This window comes from Helianthus annuus, chromosome 7 (assembly GCF_002127325.2).
Source record: "Helianthus annuus cultivar XRQ/B chromosome 7, HanXRQr2.0-SUNRISE, whole genome shotgun sequence".
In the NCBI taxonomy this organism is placed as follows: domain Eukaryota; kingdom Viridiplantae; phylum Streptophyta; class Magnoliopsida; order Asterales; family Asteraceae; genus Helianthus; species Helianthus annuus.
In genome coordinates this window covers 63,989,583-64,008,998 of record NC_035439.2, presented here as the reverse complement: position 1 = coordinate 64,008,998, position 19,416 = coordinate 63,989,583, and the positions used below count along the sequence as shown (strand labels likewise).

Sequence of the window (19,416 nt, the reverse complement as noted above, 5' to 3'; positions counted from 1 at the left end):
CAAACTTCAATATAATAAACAATGTTTACAACTTTGGATGGTAACGAGCTAGGTACAAGGATCACTATAGTATCGTATGCTAGAGCGTGTGAGAAATGTGTTGTGTCTTCCGAATGCTGTAGAGTGCCATTTATATAAGCGTGTGTGGTTGAATTTTAGGCAAGTCACCTAACTACTAGATCGTTACCCCTTTAGAAATAGAAGTAAATTTAGCCTAACTAAATGCCCGTAATTTGTGCTAAGTTTCCATATTCTCCATAACGTCCATTTTTGGTTATGCATGTGCGAAATTAGCGTGACAGATTCCTTGATAACGTTGCTAAGAGCAGGTCCAACTCGTAATTCCTGCAAAACAACATTAAATTCAAAGAGAACAATCGTTAGTATGAGGATCCTTAGGATGATCCATGATCCTGATCCTGAAGCTCTTCTGAGGATCACTATCTGCCAAAGAAACAAGGATCACTCGTTAGGATATCATGTAAGGATCACAGGTCATTAAAATCCTGCCCTAACACTATCCAATCCTCCGATTTAGGTTCGGTATATTAACATAGTTACCTATTTTAGGTGCCGTTTGATATCCGTGATCCCTAGCATTGTTTGGTTGTTATACAAGGACTTCAGAGCAATCTCAAGTGAGTACATATACCCCTCTTTTACTGTTTTCCAAACTATTTTGGGGTGAAACACACGTGCCTACTTGCTACTCTAATGCTTTTCTTGCCTTTATATCACATGCTTGCTATGTTTATTAGTACATTTATAGTACATCACTTACAATACATTTCATGCTATGTACGCCCATTGTGTGCATACTTAGTACATTGTTTTACATTATACTTATGCTATGTACGCCCATTGTGTGCATACTTAGTACATTGTTTACATTGCATTTCTGTTGCATATGCTCATCCAGCATATGAACACATTACACTACATTTTGAACCGTTGTAACCATTTGACTATGTGAACCGTCTTAACCCTTTGATTATATGAACCATTTGTAACTATTGAACCATGTGAACCGGTTGTATCTGTTGATGGTTTGGTTTGACCAAGTGATTTAAGTAACGAGGCGTATGCAATATGATACAAGCACGGTGGATACACTGCTGGTACTTCCTATATATAAGTGTTTGTATGGTATTACATATCGTAGCGTTATTTGAATCATTTCAATTTGAGACATATAACATTTTATACAAATAACATACTTTTTACTAGACATTGATTTACAAACAACTTATCTTATACAAACTCATTTTACATGGTTATTCATTTAACCATACATTATTCTCTTATTTAAACATATCATCTGATCTTATCGTTTTTCAAATGATTTACAAGACAAAGCAAATTACAAGGTTCATGACTAAACATTTTCTCAAACATAAGTCATGAATTCTGTTTTCACAAAACCTATGTATCTCACAGGCATTTTTATGCTGACGTACCTATTTTCACATGTGTTTTCAGGAGATGATGCATAGGACTTATCAAGACATACTTAGGCGAACCTGTGCATTAGTGACTTAAAACGAGACAAGAACTAGTTAATTTATGTTATGTACTCTTTGGTTCTTGTTTAAAACAATGTAAACTTTCATGTTTGATTAATAAAACGAAACTTCAATTGCCATGGATTTGAAACAATTAATTCTGTTACAACACTCCCCGACGTTTCCGCCACGTTTTGTATGTTCTTTGTGGTCGGGGTGTGACAGAAAAGATGGTATCAGAGCCAATGGTTATAGGGAATTAGGTTATTTGTAATACTTTGACCTAGACTATAACTTTCTAGGACCTTAACACAAGTTATCTTGTGTTTAGATTTTGAAACATGCACTTCACCTATCCTTAGGTGATAACCATAACGGGAACATCGATTCCGAATCCGCTTTGAAGATTAATCATCTGTACTAGGATGATTGATTACTAGGTTTTGAACCCTCTATTATAAGGTTTTGAACCCCTTTTGAATTTTCAAAACTCTCGTCAAAGTTTTGGGTCCTAAATAATGTGAACACGTGCAAACTGGAAGAGTGAATGCCTGTACCCTGGGTTTTCTGTCTAAGGCTAGAGTGTTCGTACAAATCCACATAATCAGACCAGTCACTCTTACCTGGGAACTCTTGGGGTGAGTGTCCACTTATAGGCGAGCATGTCTTCTCGATACACTATAAGGATCTATTTGCTTTGATTCAACCTATGTGTTGTTTGTTTGCTTCGTGGTTCAAACAAATGACCATCAACCATGATTATGGTCGGTAATTGTAACATCCTATTCTTACCCAATGCCATTTCATTTGTTTTCTTTCTTGTTTCTCTTTTAGAATGCCTCCTCGACGTGAAAACCAGATAGTGACTGCCGAACTGGCAGAAATCATTGCGCAGCAAATGGCTGCTCAATTCCCAAACCTCTTTGCTCAATGGAACCAAGCCAACAACAAAAATAATGCCCCCTGCAACTTCAAGACGTTCAACTCAGCAAAGCCATCAAAGTTTTCTGGGTCTCAAGGAGCGACTGCACTTCTGCAATGGTTCGAGAGTTTAGAGAGCACCTTCAGACATGTTCAATGTCCAAACGAGCGAAAGGTAGAATTCGCATCTAGCGTCTTTGAGAAACGAGCTTTGACATGGTGGAATGGTGTGATGAGAGATAGGGGTGCCGATGTGGCACTGGCTCAAACATGGCAAGAGCTTCGAGCTCTGATGATGAAGGAATTCTGTCCTCGTCACGAGATCAGGGCCTTGGAAACGGAGTTCGACAATCTTAAGCAAGTTAGCAGTGAGCATCGAGCCTACACGGATCGTTATGAGGAGTTAAGTTTGTTATGCCCGAATATGGTTACGCCTTTGGATAAGGCAATCGAAAAGTACATTGATGGCCTCCCTGACTCAATGCAAGACATTGTGACTGGTAGCAACCCTACTACAGTTAGACAGGCCATTGAGCTATCTGCAACCTTGACTGAATCAAAGATCAGGAAAGGTAAACTTTTCCGAAAAGGTGACAAGAAACCGGTCGAGAAATCGAACCCAATCGAGGAATCAAAGACCATGGATGAACAAACTGGATCCCCTAAGAAGTCAAAAAAGTGAAAGACTTCTCAGAACTTCGCCATGGTTACTCACAATGGTCAAGCCGTCCCCAACCAACCAGCTCAACCCCCTGCTAGGAAACCATACAATGGAACTGCGCCCTTGTGCAACCAATGTAGCCTCCATCATCATGCCAATGTAATGTGCCGCAAATGCCAGACTTGTGGACTTATAGGCCATACAGCAAGAGTCTGCCCAGCTGCAGCTGCGCCAAACCAAGCTGGCAACAATCCTGCTCAAGGTCGTTTTCTACCAGGTTCTTGTTTCAACTGTGGCGAGATGGGTCATTTCCGAAGAAATTGCCCAAAGCTTGCTAATGCAAATCCAGCACAGGGATGAGCATCTGACTGACTAGAAGACAACATCGTTTAGAAATATTCACGTCTTATGCATTATTTTCTTTTGTTGTCAAGGTCCAAGAAATAGTTGTTATCGTTGTTTATAAATAAATCTTTTATTTTACATTGCAATGTATTTGTGTGGTTGCATGTATAAACAAACATATCCCATACAATACCGATAATCAAGGAACCGTATTCCTTGAAGAACAAACTACCCCCAAAATTCTCCCATTCTATGATCTCTTGCGTTTTCCACGAAATTCCTAAGTACCCGTTTCTTCTAAGGAAACGAAGTACAAGGCACAAGTTACAACACGAGACGAATACCCAAAGTACCACTGTAAATCCTTAATAGGGTACCTAGGGGTATTTCCGTAAATCCTAAAATTTATGTGTTCCTTAATTTGAATATTACGTTTCTTTGAAAACAAAATCGAATTTTTGGGAGATCTTCCTATCTTTTTAGATAGATCCCAGAGGACATTGTAGCCCATCGACTGGTTTCCATATCCTTTCTCAATCGATAACAAATTAATAACAAACTAATAACCAAGTTAAACAACTATGTGATTATGTGCTTATGTGTTCCTTTTTATGTTTTTGGTGTAATCCAAGTTTTTGTTATCCAAATCCTCGTAGAATCTTCCATATCTACGAATAAGGGATCATAATAGAATACCCAAAGGTACTACATAAAATCCTCAATGGACTTCTACGTTGTAGTTAAGTCCCTTGGATTATAAAGTACTACTCCATAATTAGACCATCTGGTTAGGAATATCATGTGATGATATAGCTGGAAAGACTCATTGGTGGTCTGATTAAAGAGATCATCTGTCGATCTAATTAAAAGGACCCTATGGTAGTCTAGTCACCCTCATCACAGGTTTGATTTTCCTCCCCTAAACATTACAAGACAAACTGTGCGGGCTATGCAAGGAATTATGTAATTATGGATGCATACATAATTATGGAATTTAGTGCACAGAAACCACAACGAGCTTTGTCATGTGCCTAGAAGTTAACTCTATTCATTTCCGTTTCTGAGGAAGCACCCGTTGAAAATGACTCCGTTTGTTCATTTTCGTTTTTCTGAAGATTTTCCGTTGAGGAAATGAATATCCGTTTGATTATCCTTTTCATTTCCATTTCTGATGAAGCACCCGTTGAAAATAACTCCGTTTGTTGATTTTTGTTTTTGAAGATTGTCCATTGAGGAAATGAATATCCGTTTGATTATCCTTTTCATTTCCATTTCTGATGAAGCACCCGTTGAAAATAACTCCGTTTGTTGATTTTCGTTTCTGAAGATTGTCTGTTGAGGAAATGAATATCCGTTTGATTATCCTTTTCATTTCCATCTCTGATGAAGCACCCGTTGAAAATGACTCCGTTTGTTCATTTTCGTTTCTGAAGATTGTCCGTTGAGGAAATGAATATCCGTTTGATTATCCTTTTCATTTCCATTTCTGATGAAGCACCCGTTGAAAATGACTCCGTAAGTTCATTTTACGTTTCTGAATATTGTCCGTTGAGGAAATGAATCCCCGTTTGTTTATTCCTTCATTTCCGTTTATGAAGAATACTCGTTAAGGAAATGACAGGATTATGCCTTGTATATCTGGTGGTTACTTGACACAAAGTCACAGATGGACTCCTACGAATAAATTTCGGGACGAAATTTCCTAAAGTAGGGGAGACTGTGACACCTGGGTCATTGCGACCTTCAAACGAATACCAAGCCAATGAAATATTGTATTTCATACTTAGGATCTGTATAAATATGTGTGTCTTTTGAACATATCAATTCTTGTTCGATTTCAAGCTCTAAATCGCTTTCTGGAAGGTTATACGCGCACTGATGCGTAAATATAACCAGTTTAATGCAACGAACACTCCGGAATAGTGAAACAGGCTTAACATACCTTAAATAACCTTTACATAACTTAGAAATAAGTTTTGAAGGCTTTGGTAGGGCAAAATCAAGTTTAATCGTTTATAGGGACTAGATTCGACAAACTGCGAAAGTATACCAATTTGAACTGTAACAGACATTCCGGAACATGGCCATAAGTTAAACATACCATAAATATCCCTTATATAGCTTAGAAATAGGCTTTGAGGGGTTCGGTGTGCTAAAATAAACTTTTGGATCATTCAGGGACTAAAAGTGTCAAAAAGTGCATAAGTTTGCACCTTCGCGCATAACTTACGTTCTGAATACATCCGGACATCCAAAAATTTATGTAAGCATCATAATATTATGCCTTAGTGTTTGGCATGAGAAAAATCCACTCGTCGCATCATTTGGATCGTTTTTCGCGCTTATGCGCATTCCGTCGTAATTAAACGAACATCGCGATCGTACGGCCAAACGAACCAACATCCGGCATATTTTTGAGCATGTTTCATGTCCTTAATGTTTAAGCATCATTTTAGGGCCTTAAAGATGGCTTAACAGGCCTTAAACATGTCGAAAATGGCCCCAAACCACATCAGGGACCTAAACTGTCATTTCTGAAAGTTAGTTGCAGATCAGAACTCCCAGGCGGCCCGCGTAAGCCCAGGGTGAACTCTTACACGGCCCGCGTCAGCCTTCCAGACCAGATTCAATGTTTTAAACAACTTGTAACAGCCTTTCAATCACCCAAAGGGCAATGCCACTTGTCAAATTCTTGTGGTGGGGGCAAAATAAGCTACCACAACATTGCGACAAGTGTACGGGTGAGATCAAGGCACGATATTCAAGAAACGATCCTAACGGTCTTGCATATCCTATAAATACCCCCCTTTCTTGCAAAAACCCACAAATCTGATCAAAGAGCTATAAGTTGATGCCATTGCTTCATACCTGAGCTCCTGGATCAAAATTAGCTTTCAGGGACCCTTCGTAAGTGTTCTTTCGTTCTTTTATTCGCTTTTCGAGTCCGAAAGTCAAGCTTTGTTTGACTTTCTGCATTGACCAGTTTATGGTCAACACGAAGTTCGTTTGAACTTCATAACGTGAGCGTGATCACGATGGTTATAGTCCATAGTGACTACACCTACTGATTACCACGTTATCTAGGCTCAGTGACGAGTCGTAGTTTCGGCCAAAATGCGCATTCTTGTGTATTTTGTAACCAAACTACTCATAGGTATCAAAACTGTTTGTTTTGATACCAAACCTGTTTTTCTAAACTTAGTTAAGCATGTTCTAACATGCTTAGCTCGTCACTTTTAGTATAGTGCTTATATAGGGTCGTAAGGTAAGCGATCTAAACAATCGCTTATACTTTCGAACCCGACCCATTTGGTCGATCATTAGGATCCGACCAAACACTTTAAGTGACCATAGTTGTATAGGGAATAACCTTCCGAGGTTATACCTTATGGTCACGACGTTAGGCGTTCCAAACGCGTTTTACGCGAACGACGCGTTAAGGTAGCATAAGCTACCTAAACGGGTCGTAATGGGTCGTAAGCACTTAGGTTAAGTTTCATTTTAGTATGTGGGCTTTGTTAAACCATATTACATGAGTCTCCATACTCGTTTGGTTTACGAACCCTCATCCTATCCAATCCTCCGATTTAGGTCCGGTATATTAACATAGTTACCTATTTTAGGTGTCGTTTGATATCCGTGATCCCTAGCATTGTTTGCTTGTTATACAAGGACTTCAGAGCAATCTCAAGTGAGTACATATACCCCTCTTTTACTGTTTTCCAAACTATTTTGGGGTAAAACACATGTGCCTACTTGCTACTCTCATGCTTTTCTTGCCTTCATATCACATGCTTGCTATGTTTATTAGTACATTTATAGTACACTTACAATACATTTCATGCTATGTACGCCCATTGTGTGCATACTTAGTACATTGTTTTACATTACACTTATGCTATGTACGCCCATTGTGTGCATACTTAGTACATTGTTTACATTGCATTTCTGTTGCATATGCTCATCCAGCATATGAACACATTACACTACATTTTGAACCATTGTAACCATTCGACTATGTGAACCGTCTTAACCCTTTGATTATATGAACCATTTGTAACTATTGAACCATGTGAACCGGTTGTATATGTTGTCATGATTTACATTTGACAATAGACATTTGACTATACATAACCATTTCTACGATTGTTAAACATTTCATCTTGATGGTTTGGTTTGACCAAGTGATTTAAGTAACGAGGCGTATGCAATATGATACAAGCACGGTGGATACGCCGCTGGTACTTCCTATGTATAAGTGTTTGTATGGTATTACATATCCTAGCGTTATTTGAATCATTTCAATTTGAGACATATAACATTTTATACAAATAACATACTTTTCACTAGACATTGATTTACAAACAACTTATCTTATACAAACTCATTTTACATGGTTATTCATTTAACCATACATTATTCTCTTATTTAAACAGATCATCTGATCTTATCGTTTTTCAAATGATTTACAAGACAAAGCAAATTACAAGGTTCGTGACTAAACATTTTCTCAAACATAAGTCATGAATTCTGTTTTCACAAAACCTATGTATCTCACAGGCATTTTTATGCTGACGTACCTATTTTCACATGTGTTTTCAGGAGATGATGCATAGGACTTATCAAGACATACTTAGGCGGACATGTGCCTTAGTGACTTAAAACGAGACAAGAACTAGTTAATTTATGTTATGTACTCTTTGGTTCTTGTTTAAAACAATGTAAACTTTCATGTTTGATTAATAAAACGAAACTTCAATTTCCATGGATTTGAAACAATTAATTCTGTTACAACACTCCCCGACGTTTCCGCCACGTTTTGTATGTTCTTCGTGGTCGGGGTGTGACAAATGCTGCTGGCGCATTAGTGAGCCCAAAAGGCATCACTAAGAACTCAAAATGTCCATATCTCATTCTGAAAGCTGTCTTAGGCACATCTTCAGTTCTCACCTTGAGTTGATGATACCCAGATCTTAGATCGATCTTTGAGAAATAGCTCGCCCCTTGGAGTTGATCGAATAAATCATCGATCCTGGGCAAAGGATAACGATTCTTGATCGTTACCTTGTTCAATTCACGGTAATCAATGCATAAGCGCATTGATTCGTCCTTCTTTTTCACAAACAGTATTGGAGCTCCCAAAGGCGAAGAGCTGGGTTGAATGAAACCTTTATCCAGTAAGTCGTCTAATTGAGTTCTGAGCTCTTTCATTTCCGTAGGCGCTAAACATAAGGAGCTCATGCAATAGGCGCAGATCCTGGAAGGATGTCTATCCTGAACTCTACTTGCCTCTCTGGAGGTAATCCAGGTAATTCATCAGGAAAGACATCAGGATACTCTGAAATAATTGGAATGTCTTCGATCTTGGGCTTCGGTTCATTCACAGACACTTGTGCCATGTAGATGACACATCCGCTCTTCAAACACTGCAATACCTTGAGAATAGACATATTGCTGGGTAACCCGTATTGCGTATCTCCTTGAATAGTGACTGATTCGCCAGAAGGGGTTTTGATAATAACTAGCTTTTTATCACAGGCAATTTGGGCTTGGTTATGCGACAACCAATCCATGCCTAAAACTATATCAAACCCAGCCAATTTCATTGGCAAGAGGGATAGCGGGATAAAATGATTCTTAATGGATATAGAACATCCATCAAGAAGAGTGGAAGTTGTTTCTAAGGTACCATCAGCAAGCTCTACCTCATATTTTATGTCTAGAGTCTTAATAGGCAAATTCAATATCTTACAGAACTTATGGTCTACAAAAGACTTATCAGCACCGGAATCAAATAAGACTCTAACATAATTATTATTGATGAGGAAGGTACCTGTTATGACGTTCTCGTCGTTCACCGCTTCCCTTGCGTTCATCTGAAAGACTCTCGCATTGTTTTTCTTTGCCTCCTCAGGCTTCTTTACATTCTTGGGGCAATTTGTCTTGATGTGCCCCTTTTCATTGCAACCATAGCAGGTTGCATCCTTGATATTTCGGCATTCAACAGATTTGTGCCCTTTCTTTTTGCAGATCCCACATGTTTAGCCTGTGGGTCTTGGTTGCACTTTCCAAAGTGCCTTTTGTGACATATCTTGCACCTGGGCCTGTCATTTGACTGCCCCTTTTTGGAACCAAAGTTCCCTTTGCTCTTTTTGTTCGACTGAGGAGACTTGTCTTTCTCTCTTTTCCTCTTCCCTTCATCGGTAACTTTCTTCGCCCTACTCCTCACAACATCAAGAGTGAGGGATAAAGATAGATCCACAGCAGATCTATATGTGGTTGGCTTTGAAGCCTTGACATTCCCTTTTACTTCAGGGGCCAAACCACCGATGAAATGCGCAATGCGTTTGGGTTCAGGAGTGACTAAATATGGCACAAGCCTTGACATTGAATTGAAGCTAGTCACATAGGATCTACAATCCAGATCCTTCATTACTAAGGTGAGGAAATCAGTCTCTATCCGCTTGACTTCGTGTTGAGGACAATAGGTGTCCTTAACCAAATCAACAAACTTGTTCCAAGAAAGATTATACAAAGGAACCTTCCCAGTGGCTTGCACTAATGCTTTCCACCAAGTGAGGGCATCTCCCTTGAAGGATTGTGACACAAACTTCACTATATCCTCTTTAACACATCCGCTGATGTCTATCACAATCTCCATCTCGTCCAACCAATTCATGCAATCGATTGCTCCCTTTTCTCCTGTAAAATCCCTTGGTTTACAGGAGACAAAGTACTTATAGGTACAACCCTTGGTGTACCTAGGAGTCGGCTCGAGGACAATCTGCCTCTTGGGCTCACTACCCTGATTAGATGAGTGCTGAGACTCATTTTTCTTATGAGTATGAGATTCAGAATGGGATTTTGAATGAGTCCTTGACTAAACATTGCTCGGTTCCTTGAATATCTTATCTTCCGCTTGAGCAACCGCGGTGTCGATCATTGCTTGCAGTTCAGCATTTGTCAGATTTATTCTTGCTTCATTATTGTTTTCCCCATGAGGGTGGCTATTTGCCTCGTCAGATCCAGCCATTTACGAGTACTAGATCAAACAATAATGATATTTAAATTATACAGTGATTCATCATATTGATGATTAGATGGTCATGGTATTATTAAACCATATAAACCAAAATATATTAATTTAGTTATAATTTGCCTAGGCTACAACTGAACCATAATAAGCAATTTATAGGCTATAATCCTTTATATTTATTAGACAGAGGATATAATTCACAATTGTCAATGTCATGGAAGACATTTTTATTTAGCACCAGGCTCGTCTCGAAGGACATTTAGATGGCACAAAAGCCTTGTCACTAGGACGATTAAAACATAACCAACGATCTCTTGGATCATTGATCTTTTAAGGGTTGAACATAGTTCATCGCCTTTTTGACAAGAAGTTTATAAATAAAACTATCATTGTCATTGTTACACCTTTGCTTATAAGCATACATCTCTAATGGATGTTTTGGTGTATACATCATATTGATGTTTATTTACCATGATTCGCATTGATCATATTGGCTATATATAAGTGACTTGGAAAACCCAAGTACATTTAGAAGCTTGTGTGGTTTCTCGTACCGCACAGCTAGGAATGTTAACATGTTTTCAGATGTTAACAGAGATTTATTGTCTTAAAAAGGGTTGTACCATCATAGCCATTTTAATATTTTGACTAGGTTATACCTCTAAGAAAATTTCTTTGGCAGATCAATTATAAACTGAAAGGATAAAACATGATAACGTAATAAAATACATAAATAAAATCCAAAGAAACTTCATTAAACATTAAACTACTACAAGTGCCCTAAACGGGTCTTAAAAAGAACATACTGCCCAAGCAGGGGCTACAAAAACAGAAAATGAGTCCTCGCAGGGACTAGGTACTGAAAACAAAATGTCCTCGCAGGGACTTGGTTAAAAGACAATACAAGATAAAGTAACTTCCTATTTCTTCTTGCCCTTAATTAGGCTCGCAAGGCCTTTGAGAAAGCTACTATGCTGCTTCTTGGTTTTGTTTGCCTCATGCTCAACCCTATCTAACCTTTCCAGGATCTCCTGAGTTTGCTGCTGTTGGGAAGGAGGAGGTTGCTGGTAAGGTGGGTATTGATAACCCTGCACCGGGTATCCAGTTGGATAAACTGGAGGGTAAGAAGAAGGGCAAAGATGATGGTATTAAGCAGCTGTAAGGTAGGGATCCTGGTTTCCATAATCTGATGGGTATCCCGATGGGTTTTCAAAAGGATTGTACCCAGAAGAACCTGGATAAGTCGGGATTGGGTTGTCGAAACCCATTGGCGGTGGCGGTGGTGCAAAAGAAACTGGTGGAGGATCGTTCTCCGGCACCGCGTTCGAGGGTCTACCCATTTGGGGATCCTAGGGAATAGGAGGGTAAGAACTTGAACGCTGAGGAGAACTAAAACGAGGTCCTCCTCGCACTGATATACGTGCATTCCTCCTTTGCCTCGGAGGCTCGGGAGGTGGTTGAGGTGGCTGTTGAGGCGGCTCCTCAACAGGAAGTGGTGGAGATGAAACTGCTTGAGGATGGGGTTCAACCAAAGGAGGTTGAGCAGGAGAACTATGGTACGAAGGAGTAAAGTACCAATCATACGCGGCCATCCTCTCTTGGTATGAATCAGGCCCACTGTACGGTGATCCTTGAAATGGGGAACCGCTTAAGATGCTAATTGGGTGGCCCGGTGTTCCGGTTTGCATTTCTGGGTCCGGGTCGTCGTCCATTTCCATTTCCTGAGAAAAGTGATCCTCAGGGCCCAAAGGGTTGTAGCCTAAAAAGTCGTTGACATAATCATTCGGATTAAACTGTGCCGGAGAGTAGGTAGAATCTGAATGATGAAAGGAATGAGAGTGCAACGAATGGTAAGATTGGTGAGATTCATGGCAGTGATGGGAGTGTTGAGAATGTTGCGAATGCTGGGGCTCGTCTGGAACAGGCGGCCCGAAAGATGGATGGAATGAAGGAGATGAGCTCAACAAGATAGAATGTCTCGCTGGCTCGAAAGAGTGACCCCAATGGTCACGGGAGTCAGAACTGGAAAATGACGCAGACGGGGTGCGTCGATGTGAAGGTCCTGCTGATGGTCCCCCTCGCATGGGACCCTTTCCTTTACCCCTAACTCTTGGCGGCATGATAGCTGATTATTCCTATCAAAACAAGTAAAACAAAACAGAATAAAGTATAAACAGCATAGGAAAGTTAAGAATAAGGAATGTGCTTATTGTGTCATTGAGATTAAACACAAAAGGTTAGTGTTTAATTCACTCAATGTTGGCTTTGATACCACCCTGTCACACCCCGATATCTCCCCATATTACCGGTGGGCCCGGTGGGGAGTATCGTGACGTAGTTGATATCATCATTGTCAATACACACAATATAATAGCACAACGGGAGGCTTGGTGAATAAACTATTACAAACCATAATGCCTGAGTGTTCGAGTAAATGAATATACAGACTGGAATGTAATAAGATCCACAGGCGGATCATAAAAAGTACAAAGAAACAAAATAACAGACTTTAGGTATCTATGGATTTGCAAGATCCTCTTAAGACACCTAATAGTTCCAGTCTATTATGTGAGGTACCTGTCAATCAGTCTTCAGAAAATACGTCAGTATAAACTGGTAAATACAATTAACTGATTCTTTTGAAAACATTTATGAAAATTGATTTAAGTGCACATGGCACAAATCTTTTATAACTTGGGACAATTATTTAAAAATAATCTTGTATACAGATTTATATGTTTGTCATACAATTGGGGCAGGTTGGAAGCCGGTCGTGATTAACCGACTCACCACTTACAGAACCAACAAAGGAGTTATCCCCAACATGTGGTTTATATTTTAGCATTTGCATCTGTCAGGTGTATGCCTACACCCCGTGCATAGGTCGTGGCCATTTTCAAATGAAATGAGCCGAGGATATCCAGGACACGGTCGAATTAACCCCCAATGTTCATGTTATCAAACAAAACAGATTAAAACGGGTTATGCAATTTATTGATCACAATCCGGTTAAATGATTTCATACCCGACCAAGTGGTATTATTATAATACCATATCCCAAGCCCGTATAAGGGAAAATAAGTTAAAAGTATTTACCTGAGCTAAAGTGAAAGATAACTCAGCAGTATAATCCTAAAGCTTCTTGATAGTACCTTCTACTGGATGCTACCAATCTGTATGGAAGTTTTAATAATCTATTAGGATGCTAACGGGTCTTTAGCTAAGTTAAATACTTAGACCGACTAGCTAGAAAGAGACTTTACGGTTCTAAACGCTAGATTAAGCGAAGACCGGAATAGAATGTGGTTTAGATCCGACAAGCTTGGATACTTTTATAATATGGGTAAACTAAACACATTCTGGAAATTGAGGACTTAATGATAAGGTTTGACCCGTTCCGGCTATTATACGTAAACTAGTCACGTAAACCGATCCGAACGAGTAAACGCGTAACGGGTAACCAAAATGCATTATATACAGGTCTTAATTGTTATTATGCTTAAAATATGTTAACACATCAGTAGGATGTTAACATATATGGCCAAAAAGTAATTTAAACCAATTTAAGTCCCATAAGGGTATTTTGGTAATTTTAATGCTCATAAAAGAGTTTAAATATTAATCTGAGTTTCAGGTCTGATCTAATCAGTAAAAATAAGTATTTTTATAAGTTATAACAGTAGGGTATAATATATATGTGAAATTTATCTTTTATAACCAAACTATGCACCGTAGGGGCATTTTGGTATGTTTCACATAAGCTCTAAAGGTCAAAGTTTGAATTCTACGTTTAAAACTTTGGTTTACTGTTTAATTACATAAATTTGCTTAAAACATCAGTAGGTAATAAGTTTTATGTGCCAAAAATAGTTTTAACTCATACTATGTGCTTAAGACGCGTAAAAGTCGGTTTTAAGCGATTTTCGGGTTAAAACAGGAAATCTGAGTTTTTGATCAGTTTATAGGTTTCAAAATATTTTATTTATCATATAAAATCAGTAGCAAAAAGTTTGGTATTAAAATGTTATGTAAAACTCATTTTATTTAAGAAAAGGGTATAACCGACATTTACCGAATCAAGGCTAGAACCCTATGTTATGATCAGCTTAAAAATAAATAAAAATCTTCAAAAATCCCAAAATATTATTTTACATCAGTGGGTAAAAAGTTTGGTATCAAAATTTGGGTTTAAATAGGCTATATGCTAATTACGCCGTTTAATTAATAAAAAGCTTTCTAATTACGCTAATGAGCATAACTCCTAATCTAGACCTCAAACTGATGTCAAATTTTTAGGACAAGTCTAAATATCAGTAGCAAAGGTTTCTATCCACTCACATTGCTAAAAATCTCATTTGTGTGTCAAAAGGGCGTTTATGGCATTTTTAAGCATATTAACGATCAAGTGTATATAATTCAAACCACTAAGAATCATGCAATATCACTTCAGAGGGTTATACTACTGAGTAATGTGATCCTAATGGAAGCTTAAAACATGGGAGAATTAAGCTTACACGGGTCAGAACTGAAAGTCAAAGCAAAAGTCAAACTTTTGCGACTTTCAGTTATAAACTGACCTTAGATTGTTAATTGTCGAGTTAGGACTGATAAAATATGTTCTAATATTAATTACCAAGTCACTAGAATGTTATAATATAATTTAAAACTTCTGTTTTATTAATTTGAATCATTTTCAAATATTCTGCCCAATTTGACTTTTTGTCAAACGAGATAATTAACTATTCAAACGAGATAATTAGGAGATGCCCTTTTAAGGTTAATCGCCTACATTACTATGGTTCCATAACCACTTTTGATTTGATCAATGGCTGGTCCATATGAGATTAAAACGAAAGTCAAATCTAAATTACGACAAGTTTGACTTTTCGGTAATTAGGCTAATTAAAACGACTAAGCAAGTAATTAAACTCTTACTAAGGGTCCTTGCTATCTTTTCTACACTTGGTTTTCTTCTCCTACTGATTGCAAGCTCCAGAAGTGAGTCTCTGATAGTTGTTTGCAAATGTGAGCATAAGAGTTATGAACTTGATCTCCTTATATAGCAAATTGCCAAGTCCTTAGATCATTGCAGCTGTTAAGGAAGTCCCTAGGATCACTCTAGGTGTCCTAGTGGTTTATTATTACCGTCTAATAGTCCCTGGTTTCGAATTGGAGGTGATTAAGTCGGTTTATAGCTGATAACCTGCACCTGTCCAAAACTGCTGCCCAGCGACAAGCTTACGGATCGTAAGCAAAACCTCTTGCGGTCCGTATCCACCTCTTACAGACCGTAAGTCCAAATGGATGCGGTTCGTAACCGAACCTGAATTGCATCGCCCAGTTACAGCCTTGCGGATCGTAAGGCTATAACCATACGGTCCGTAACCGATGACTAGAAGACAAAAATTTTAAAATTTTTATAATTGATCATGCAACTTTTGGAACTCAAATCTTCAGATGTTTTAGCAGTAAAAGTCCACATGCTCAGGTTTGCACTTCTCAAATTACCATGCCATGCACTAATGTTCCCTTGGATTTATTAAAATGACCAATGCATGAGAGTTTTGTCGGTATTTGCACATGAACTCTCATTTCTTGAAAAATTTGGAACTTTATCACATTTGAAACCGAATACTTATAAATTCCTTAATAGACTTTCATGAGAATGAATTTTATCTTTATGAAGCTTTTGAAATATTAAAAGGTCATTCAGAGGTAGAATTAACATGTTGACACTTTTAATCCATTTGCATTCGTATTTTCACGATTGACAAACTTTAGTCCTACGAACTCAATCTTTCACATAATTGGAGTTCAGGACACGTGTCTTTAGATAATTTGACACATTTTTACGTGGTGTCACATAATCAAAACTGGTCAAAAGATTCGTTAAGGCATGTTTGGTTGTCGTTGAAATGGTGGATACCATTCGACAACCAAATGGGTCAAACAAAGGTTGTTTTGGTAATATAGAAGTGACTTGAACGTCACTTGATGATTATGGATCATGAGGGCGTAAAACCATTGAATGGTAATGATACGCCAAAGACAACAAACCCAGGGAATGGGTAGGTATACCTAGAAGTCATAAATTGTAAGTAGTAAAAAGGTATGATGCAAAACTAAACAGATCGAATAAATAAAAAGGGTACAGTCAAGGAAAAGTGATATGAAATATAACCACGTTATAGCATGAACTATGAAATGAGAATAATAAAAGTTTGTAAGCCTCGAGAAGGCAAAATGGATATACCTGAGCGAAGGGGTATAAGGTAACCCGTGACTAATAAGTCTAACCACCAAGATAAGTAATTAATAGAGATAAGGGATATAAGATGAAAGTAACGGCTCACGGGGCCTTACACGGGAAAAGCGCATACACTTCGGAACCAAAAAGACATTATCATGCTCTTCTGGTAAGATTATTGAATTCGAGCGATGCTCAAGTAATTACCGAGACTAAGTCCATGGGGGTTAAACCTAAAGAAACACGTAAGAAAGGTTTCGGGGACGAAACCTCTTTAAGTTGGGTAGACTTGTAACACCCCAAAAACGGGTTTGTTGATTATATTAGATTAACCAAAGTAAACCCGGTGAATATTAGGATTTAAATAAATAAATCTAATATTCATTAAAAGGATGATAAATACTTTGAGAAAACAAAGTATATAAAAAGCCCGATTTAACAGGACTTAAAATAAAACGGGTTGTGAACAAGATAAAATAACTTAGAAATAAATAACCTAGTTAATTACAAGTTTTGTAGTTATGTGAAACTTTGGTCAAAACATGTTATATGCAAGAAGGGTAAAGTGTAGGGGCCAAATGTAGCAAACTTGAAACAAGATTATTAAATAAAAATACTAAACACCAAAACACCCACTTAAAGTGTGTGTTCTGGTCGAAAGTTCCAAAGGAGCCAGAGCTCTGATTTACAAAACCCTAGCAAGCTAAAATTCAAGAAATTGAAAGGGCAAATCAGTTCCAAATCGAAATCCAAGTTCATATTAGTGATCACCTAAGTAAAGGGATCATAAGGTATGTTAAATTTCATCTTTTGGTTACATCTTAGAATTTTGATGAACATGAGAAATCAAAATTTGAACCTGATTGATTGGTATTTAGATGAAATTAGTAATGAAAACATGCCTAGGAGTAAACCCTGGTCAAGAACTTGCCGGATTAGTGTGTAAATTATGAAATTCATGATCATCTATTATGTGTGGTTAATGGGTTTTGTAGAAACATGATGAACATTAGAATCATAATTGTCAAACTAGTGTTAACAGAACTCTATGAAGTTAGTTTTGATATTGAAGTGTTAATTAGACACTAAATTGAAAAAAAAAAGATTGTAAATTGGTGAAATAACTAGTCATGAAACTTGATTTTCAAAATCTATGAAAATCATGCTCATTAGGTGTTTGATATAATGCCTAAGAGAAAGTTAAAATGTTGAAATTTCAAGTGAAACGCATATTTGGATAATATGGCAAACTAGGCGAAATAAGAAGTGATAAGGGTTCTAAATAGGATGTTGATTTAAAAATTAATTCCGCACATCATATGGTTAGAGGTAGTTAACTAGTAGAAAGTTAAACTAACCAAAGACGAAGTCGAATAGTGATTTCGACATAGAAAATACGTAAGGTGGAATAGTTGTATTTGTTAATGACTAATCTAACCACCTTGTAAATGATGACGATAGTTTGACGCTTAACGAGCTAGGAGACGGCTTGGGAAAAGAAGCGGGTCAAACAGCTTGAATACGCGGAGAAAGAGTGAAATCGGATGAAAGGTAAGTTAAGCTTACGCCCTTTTTAATTTTACTACAAAATGCTTATTTGTGAGTATTGAATATGATTTATATTAAGTAAAAGAAACATGATGTTCCGGCGCAATATAATGCGAGTCGGAACAAGTGAGAATGGTAGAAACCATGAATTATGGTAAAAAGAGTAAAAACGGTAAAATGGTAATCCGGACATGGATTAACGAATTGATAAAGGGATTTGAAAGGACACTATTTGGCATAAGTCATAATGGGTCAAACAAGACAAGAAACGACTTTTTAAGAAAGATGAATTCAAAAGGTAAACCAGGATAGGTTAAAGGGGGGAATTGGTAATTAAATACCATCTCATAATGACAATTTGTCATATCGACTAAACGGGTCAAACAGTGTTGTTAACACCATTTGACAATAATGTCTAATGATCGCTTGTTGAGTTTTGTGATCACAGAAATTAACACATGGTTCGCATTGCTATTAACTAGAAATTAATAGCAAAAGGTATGTAAACGGGCCAAGGCTATGATTTGAGCCAGGTATGCATAATTAGATTTACCATTAGAAGTGACATTTTGGTCAATAATTAGTGAATGTCTTCGTTGTAAAATGAGGGGCTGAAATTGACCAAAAAGCCCTTGGTGGGTAAATTGGGCAAACGACCCATATGGGTGGTTTAAGAACTTGCATTATGATTACGTGATATAGGTAGATACTTTGGATGTGGAAATGTAAAGTGCGAAAAGAGAAGGATAAGGTTAATGCATAAATGCATAAGTCCATCTAAATGGGTCAAAACTGATTACGCACATAACCTAGGCATTGGCCATGTAATTTACAAATGTTATGAATCCAGGAAAAAGAATTTGAGTTAAGTACATGGGCGTATTCCCCATGACTATTTTGAAACAAGTTTGTGGTTTTAAATATAAACGGGTCAAAATGTTGAAATTGAATAATAAGCCGAAGGCTTAAAAATTTAGAATTTTTATTAGTTTGAATGTTGAATTTTAACTCCACAAGATGGAGAATTAAATTACGAGTGCGTAGGAAAAAGAATCGCGTTAAATGTACATCTAGATTGAAAGTTATGACACTTTGAAGTTAGAAATTTGGTAAATGAGCATAGCTGGAAAATGCAGCTCATCAAAACAACCCTTCT

At 37.7% G+C, this 19,416-nt stretch overlaps 1 protein-coding gene across 1 annotated transcript; it reads right to left on the bottom strand.

Moving 5' to 3' along the window:
• Positions 1-11,814: 11,814 nt before the first annotated feature.
• LOC110866536 (extensin-like) lies at positions 11,815-12,585 on the bottom strand. Its single transcript, XM_022115682.1, has one exon. The coding sequence runs from the start codon at positions 12,583-12,585 to the stop codon at positions 11,815-11,817; it is 771 nt and encodes a 256-aa protein (XP_021971374.1).
• Between the last annotated feature and the right edge of the window lie 6,831 nt (positions 12,586-19,416).

Excerpts from the sequence above, each read along its gene's own strand:
- LOC110866536 (XM_022115682.1), bottom strand. The coding sequence starts at position 12,585 with ATGCCGCCAAGAGTTAGGGGTAAAGGAAAGGGTCCCATGCGAGGGGGA.